Source organism: Mastigoproctus giganteus, chromosome 12, assembly GCF_048544385.1.
Source record: "Mastigoproctus giganteus isolate SK-2022 chromosome 12, ASM4854438v1, whole genome shotgun sequence".
In the NCBI taxonomy this organism is placed as follows: Eukaryota; Metazoa; Arthropoda; class Arachnida; order Uropygi; family Thelyphonidae; genus Mastigoproctus; species Mastigoproctus giganteus.
Genome location: NC_143586.1, coordinates 139,397,685 through 139,406,123, shown reverse-complemented (window position 1 = coordinate 139,406,123; position 8,439 = coordinate 139,397,685). Strand labels below are relative to the sequence as shown.

Sequence of the window (8,439 nt, the reverse complement as noted above, 5' to 3'; positions counted from 1 at the left end):
GACTGCAGATTTTCATGCCTTTATCTCACAAGATTTCATGCTGGCCCTTATGCTTTCAAAACAAGAAATATGGTAGCAACCACCATACTGCAATTTATTGTACAGAGTATCCAAAAAGTCTGGAACCAATGGGATTTACACTTAATATGAAGTGTAAATCCCACTGACATGTTTCCTCATCAATGGATTGGGAGGAGATAACCAGTGGAGTGGGCACCATGATCACCTGATGCTGGACTTTGCATTTTTGAGATTCCTGAAGGTACAGGTATATACTAAATCAAGATCTTCGTTATCTTAGGGAGAGAATTACCAAGACTTGTGCTGCTGTCAATCCCAATATGCTGAGGAGAATTCAAATAAACATGGTACACCGGCTGAGAAAATGCATGGGGGGGGGGGGTCAGGGTGGACACATTGTAAATGAGAGTAAGCATATGAAGTGTAAATCCCATTGATTCCAGACTTTTCAGACACCCTGTATATACCTAAAAATTATGTTTAATACATAATGCTAAAATATTTCATTTTCAATAATTTTACTTCCAAAAGGCAAAATATACTGCAGTTGTTAAAGTTAAACAGAAGTTTGCAAATTCTTGTTCATAAGATGAAATTTTCATAAACTGCAGGGGGGGGGGGGTTTACAGGTTGCATTACATGAAAAAATATTAAGGCTAGATGCTGGTGCAATCTACAAAGGTCCAGCAGTGGCCATCACGTTATGCATAGCCCATTCTAAACCAACATTTTGTGCAAAAAAGGAACAGTGAATTCATTTTCACTATTAACTTTTACCTTGCAAAAAAAAATTAATCCATTTATAGGCTGTCCCAGACTAGCGACTCCGTAGTCAGATGGGCAGGAGCAGTATTGCGTAGCACACACTTCTTGATTAGACCGGAGTTCAAGCCCGTAACCACCGCATATCCCCAGCCTGGATAAAGGGTGAGGGTTGGCGTCAGGAAGGGCATCCAGCAGTAAAAATTGCATGCCAAAAACAATAAATAAAAAATTTAAAAAAAAAAAAAAAAAACACTGATCCCCATATATAATGGGAAAAAGAGAGGACAAAATAAAAAGATTAAAAAAATAGGCTGTCCCAGACTATAAATATAAGCCTTTGTGTGTGTATTCAATTAAAACAATTGTGTAACAAATAAGTGTATTATGTTAATTCATAATTTAGTTACCAGTCCCACACACTCTGTGGGACTGGTAACTAGATTACACATTACACAGTTTTAATTTCAGCCACACTAACATATCTAAAAAAAAAAAAAAATTTTTTTTATATCCCTAATACTGTAAAATAATTTATACAGAGTAGTGCAATGTTTTTATTGATTACATATTTGCAAGAAACCTGCAAGAAATTCAGAACAGGTATGCAACTGGATTTTCTTATTTATTTTATATAAAATCACATCCTTAAAGGTGGCTATTCTAACTGTACATTTCTCTGACATATCAGTAAAATAAGTGAACTATTAGTGTTCTGAATAATAACGTTTTTTTAACGTACGATACTTTTTTAACATATAAAGAGCTTCGAGTTCTTTAATAATATACTGTCCTCGTACAAGTAATACCTCTAACTGCTCTAAGTCGGTAACATCCTTATTCTTTAGGAAAGCTGCTTTAAGGCGATTTCTGAAATAATCATAACCCTTAGGATAATCATGGCCTAAGTGCAAAAGCTGAAAATAAAAATCAACCTTTTGTCAAATATTAATAGAAAGCAGAAGTCAGAGTATAAATACAATAAGGTACAAAACTATTTTTACTCAAGCAAGATAATCCAATTTAAATAATCAAGATATTATTCCAAATATTTTTCTCCAAAGGGCAATGAAGAATGATTTCTCTACCAAACTATTAGAAATTAAAAAGAAATGGTACCAAATTGTTCACAAAAAAAAAAAAAAAACCTTGTTTAATAGTCTTATTTTTACCATCTGTGTAAACCTAATTCAGACATGAGTTATATTTTATCCATGTATAAGATTTGACAACCCATAACACATACGTGGAATTTGGTGGGTAGGGGAAGGTAGGAGAATTTTTGTTTCCAACCAACTTCTGAGACAATCATAGTAGCATGCAAAGGTTGTAAAATTTGAACCTGTTTTTGATGTTCTATCCAAATAACGGCACAAATCCATAATACTTTTTCTTCAATACAATTTTTTTAATAAATTTTACAAAGATATAAATGTTTAAAAATTAGGTATTTGCTTTCACTTGTAAATAATTTTAGTACCATTCTGAATGTTATATCTCGTAATTCTCCATGATAGCCATTCCCAAAATAAATCAGACTGACATGAAAACTTTTCATAAACCTTTGCATTCCCTGAATTATTAGCACATTAATGTACATTAATTTTATGAGCCATCAGTAGAATCAGCAATTTGTCAGATGGATACAAATAAAACATTTAATACAAATAAGTACTGTCACACGATGTTTTTCTATCAAAATGCTTTACTCTGATCAGAAGTGAATTAGTCATTACAAGTAAATAAATTAAGTGGTTGAAAATTAAAAAAATACGAAGAAAAGTAGAAAATTCCTCACGTGTGAATGAAGTGGATCAATTTATCTCCTTCCTTCTAATGTTAATGTATGTAAGTAAAGAAGCCTACTGTTTTTATTTGCATCCTTTGCCAAAGATTTCTCATAACTTGCCTGACCTCCTTTGTGACTTAATTAGATTAATTTATATCTACCATAGGCTTCTGTGTCACCCAATAACTTATATGCATCCCATGCACTTTTCTTCTCTGCCACGAGTTTCAGCAGGTCATCTAACATCCATTTAGACCTATACCTTGAAGAGTATTTTTTAGTTGGTTTGAAAAGCCTAGTAGCTTCTATGATTAATTCATTAAAAGCTTCCCATTTAGAATTTGTTGATGGTAACATCATCAGTTGGTCCCACTATACAGGGTGTCTCAAAAATATTGGTACAAATGTTTAGGGGAGGTAGGTAACATCTAAAGGAATGTGAATCGCATAGGAACCCATAACCGGAAACGTCACGGGAAAGTAGTAGCAGAGGCACAAGAAGCAGAAATGACACAAGACAGTAATTAGTGGCAAACATTTATTTGACATAATATTAACAATGGAGTACGAGATGGATGCATTTCATGATGTTACAACAGGTGCTCGAAGGTTCCACCATGAGACGCGATGCATGTGTGACACTGACGCAGCATGGATTGGCAGACACGGTCAAACACACCTGGAGTTTCTTTGACAGTAGCAGCAGCGCAGATGAGTCTCACCACGAAATCCATTTCCGTCTCCATAGGCGATTCATACACAATAGATTTGAGGGCCCCCCCACAGAAAGAAATCAAGGCTCAATAAATCAGGTGAGTGTGGGGGCCAGGCAACGGGTCCACCACAGCCAATCCATCGACGCTCAAAACGCCTGTTCAAATGGTCACGAACACACCTTCCATAATGGGCAGGTGCTCCGTCATGTTGCGTCTCACATTTGCTGGGGCACCTCCATAGCCAGGTGGGAAGGAGCAGCAGTGCGTAGCACACGCTTTCTTGATTAGACTAGGGTTCGAGCCCGTCACCACCAAATATGGAGGATACGGAAAGGTCAGGGAATGACCACCGCATATTCCCGGAGCAATATGGCCTTAGTTGCTAATGCTCCTAAAAACCAAATAACAACAACATTTGCTGGAACATCGTCAAGTTTATTGCGAAGCAATGTGCCGCATGGGGCACACACCGTGTGGGCCCTCTGCTAATCCATACACTAGATGCATGTCTGCCAGCTCACAGTTTGTATATTGATGGATGCCCTTCGTGCGGCGACTACTGCTTGAATGAGTAAGCCAGAAATTTTCCCTCTCACGAACTGATGAACAGCGCCGTGTACCGACTTACGGTGACGTTTCCGGTTATGGGTTCCTATGCGATTCACATTCCTTTAGATGTTACCTACCTCCCCTAAATATTTGTACCAGTATTTTTGAGACACCCTGTATAAAATTTAAAAACATGCAAGGCCACTGCGGTCACCTTTACGAGAGCAAAGACCCCTCCCTTTACCCTTGATGGTAGTTACATTTTAAGTAAATCCAAAATCAACACACTGATCACTGCCACGTAGTGGATTTTTTAACTGTAGATTCTTAATGCATTCTCTAAAATCTTAAATTATTTTAAGAATTCTCTTGTTGCCTCTAACGTGCTACTGTAGAAAACAGTCATCCAATTATTCGACAAAAGTTTTGCTAGTCAGTGACCCACAAGTTTCAGTCAATATCTGGAAAGTTAAAATCCCCTCATTATAAGATTTTCTGATTTGCTGGCCCCACTCCATTTCTTTGTATGGCAGTTCATTGTACTCAGCAATCATTAGGCCTATAACACACTCCTATTCTCATGTTTGCTTTCACACTGTTTATGTCACGCCAAACTGACTCAAAATTGCACTAACCCCCATGTCGACTGGATGTGCTGCCTTAGATTTTGTGCTTCTTAACTAACAGCTTAACCCCTTCCCTCTCCTATCCAGTCTGTTCTTTCTGTACCCATTGTACTCCACATATTCAAATTCTGCATCCCATATATATCTGAGTGACACAAATCTGAAATACAAACAATGTCACATAAATAAGCCCTTCAAAGTCATAAAATTTATTTACTATACTCCTGGCATTGGTGTACATGCACCTGTTCTTACTCTTAGTTACCCTAACACAGCCCATTTATTTACTTTACTTGTTTCACGACGACCCACAGATGGGCCTGAAGTCCCAGACAACTTGCTTTCAAGGCTGCTGCTCATTCCAATAGAAGCAGTGCAAGAATCACTCTCACCTCTGCCCATTGTTAATCTATTAGTCTATGTATCCTAGCAGTAGATGTATCATAGACTAATCTATTAGTTTATGTATCCTAACTAAACTAGCAGTTTCCAACCCATACAACACTGCTTGATATAATAAGCAAATATTCTTGAACCCTTTCTCTTTAAGTATATCCTATCCCTGTAGAAGTAGTCTCTCCTGTTAACAAGCATAAAGTAATCCATTAACTGCCAACTCCTAAGATACATTGAAACAGTCCATTTAATCAATTATTGGCAGTATGAATTCCATTAGTGCTATTACACTGGTACTAATATACTGCATGTTACCCAACTATGGGCAAATTCAATTGAAAAATTTTGTGCAACTCAAGCAGCTGGTTGCTCTTGACATTTCAAAGGCCTTTGATTGTGTCTGGCATAAAGGTCTTCAAAATAAACCTACATCCTATGGTTTCCCCAACTGTTTTTTGTAACTGGGTATCCAGTTTTCTCTCTAACTGCTCAGTGCAGATGATGGTGGATGACTTCTAATTTCTCCACTAATGCTGATATTCCCCAAGGTTCAGTTCTTTCTCCACTATTTTCCTCTTGTATATTAATGACTCTCTTCACTGACAGGAAATCCTATCCATAGCTGATGAAATGACAGCACTTGGTAGTCCACCTCCCAGTTTGAGAAACTTGCTCTGCACAAACAACTTAAACTTCCAGAATATCCACTAACAATTCCTTAAATGCTGATCTCCAGATCATTCTCCAGTGGGGCAAAGATAACTTAGTGGATTTCAATCGACAAGATCACATATCTCTAGTAGACATTACCCTGACTTCTAATCTCTCTTGGCATAAGCACATAAATATTGCTTCCTCTACATGTGCAACAATATTAAAAGCTTTCCTTAAATCCAAGTATATGATAACAAAATTATTTTTTGCATCCAGTTCCTTTGTGACCATATCATAATATCCAATCAATTTGGTCAGACAAGATTTCCTCTTAACAAGCCCATGATGTGTCTGAACTATAACTGCAGTCTTGTTAAAATGATCCTGCAATGCCTTTTTAACCAGCTACTCAAATGTTTTCATAATTACTCTTAGCATTAGCAAGGGCACATGATGCAAGAAAGCAAACTTATATAGCATCAGCCAAAAAAAAAAAAAAAAAAAAAAAAGACACACCCCCTTCTCATTTCACCCATCCACTTGATCCAAATGCGTGTCTAGTTCTGCATTGAATCTGTTTAAACTATCAACTTCTACAATGACAGATGGAAGTTTGTTCTAGCAATCAACCACCCACTGGCTAAAGGCAAACTTCCGCACATGTATCCTACAACTGTCTTTCCTCAATTTGAATATATGCCCTCTCAGGCAATCATTCTGAGCAAGAGAAAGAATCCCATTAGCATTGAGCATGCTCAAACCGTTCAAGGCTTTATACACCTCAATCAGATAACCTTGCAGGTGCCTAGCCTCCAGACACTGTAATTTTCAAAACTTAAGCCTTTCTTCGTAAGAGAAACCCTTTGTTTCATTCACTAATCTTGTTGCCCTTCTCTGTACTCATTCCAACAGCTCTACATTCTCCTTAAAATGAGGCCTCTAGACCTGTATACAGTACTCAAGGTTTGGCCTGACCATTGCCTTATACAAGGTTTTTTGTATACAGCAATGGTCATTTTGTATAAGGCAATCACCCCCTTATCCCTGCTAGAAAAAAATTCATATATATCATTGACAAGACACCATGGGCTACTCTAGGAGATTGTCTGCAATGTCAGAAAACTTCATATCTGCCTGCACAATTACCCCCAGGTCCTTTTCATTCTCTACTACTGTCAGTGTAGTACCACACAGTTGATACGTTACTCTGCATTTACTGCTTCCCATATGCAGTACTTTACATTTGTCAATGTTAAACTTCAGTTGTCACCTCTCAGACCATCTGTTCAACTTTTCTAGATCCTGTTGCAGCAGTGACTGTCATTAACAACCCTGCCGACCTTCGTATCATCTGAAAACTTGGACATTAAGCCTCTTATCACCTTTTGATCCCCTTTTGTGAACTGGGGATACATTTGCACATCTCCAGTCTATGGGTACCTCCCCTGAGTCCAAGGAAGCTCTCATAATTATGGCTAAGGGTTTGCTTATTTCCTTTCTGCCTCCTTTAATATAACTGGACAGATCCCATCCACCCCAGGTGCCTTTCTTATGAAAACCCCAAACACGAAAGGTATCAAAACCTATAGTACTTAGTACCGTGCATGGGTTGAAGGAGAAGTATGGGGGGGGGATGTTTAACTTCAACCATTTCTCCTCAACTTTGCTTCCAGTTATTACAAAATCATTTAGCTCCCTGTTAGATTTTAGTAAGCTTCTGGCCATAGAATTCCCCATGTGTGAATTGGGCCAAAGTGATCTATCCCAATGTGTTCCAATTAACCGGAATTGACTGTATACAGGGTGTCTCAAAAATATTGGTACAAACGTTTAGGGGAGGTAGGTAACATCTAAAGGAATGTGAATCGCATAGGAACCCATAACCGGAAACGTCACGGGAAAGTAGTAGCAGAGGCACAAGAAGCAGAAATGACACAAGACAGTAATTAGTGGCAAACATTTATTTGACATAATATTAACAATGGAGTACGAGATGGATGCATTTCATTATGTTACAACAGATGCTCGAAGGTTCCACCATGAGATGCGATGCATGCGTGACACCGACGCAGCATGGATTGGTGGACACTGTCAAACACACCTGGAGTTTCTTTGACAGTAGCAGCAGCAGCGCAGAAGAGTCTCACCACGAGATCCATTTCTGTCTCCACAGGCGATTCATACGCGATAGATTTGGGGGCCCCACCACAGAAAGAAATCAAGGTTCGATAAATCAGGTGAGCATGGGGGGGGCCAGACAACGGGTCCACCACGGCCAATCCATCAATGCCCAAAACACCTGTTCAAATGGTCACGAACACATCTTCCATAATGGGCAAGCACCCCGTCATGTTGAAACCAAATATTGCATCTCACATTTGCTGGAACATCGTCAAGCAACCCTGGTAGAACTTGTTCAAAAAAGATCCGATATTTAGCAGAGTTCATGCGGGATGGTAACAGGTATGGGCCGACTAAGCAGTCACCGACCACACATTTATTGCGAAGCGATGCTGTGCCGCATGGGGGCGCACACCGTATGGGTTATCGTGAGCCCACACATGAGTATTGTGCTGATTGAACAAGTTCCCAAGTGAAATAAGCCTCATCCGTGAACAAAACATAGACTGGAAAATACAACTCTGCGGTACTACACTGACAGTGGTGGAGAATGAAAAGGACCTGGGGGTAATTGTGCAGGCAGATATGAAGTTCTCTGAGCAGTGCAGACGAGCTGCAAGAGTAGCGCATGGTGTCTTGTCAATGATATACAGGAATTTTTCTAGCAGGGATAAGGAGGTGATTATTCCCTTGTATAAGGCAATGGTAAGGCCACATCTTGAGTACTGTATACAGGTCTGGAGGCCTCATTTCAAGAAGGATGTAGAGCTGCTGGAACGGGTACAGAGAAGGGCAACAAGATTAG

General features: G+C 38.9%; 1 protein-coding gene across 2 annotated transcripts in view; it reads right to left on the bottom strand.

Annotated features, from left to right (window-relative positions):
- Nucleotides 1–1,430: 1,430 nt before the first annotated feature.
- Nucleotides 1,431–8,439, bottom strand: part of osi (electron transfer flavoprotein regulatory factor orsai) — a 44,592-nt gene continuing 37,583 nt past the window's right edge. For both annotated transcript variants that reach the window (XM_090386321.1, XM_090386320.1), the window contains exon 3: nt 1,431–1,700. In XM_090386321.1, coding sequence (XP_090242447.1) covers nt 1,491–1,700 — 210 coding nt within the window. In that variant the 3' untranslated portion in view covers nt 1,431–1,490. The remainder of the gene's footprint in view (nt 1,701–8,439) is intronic.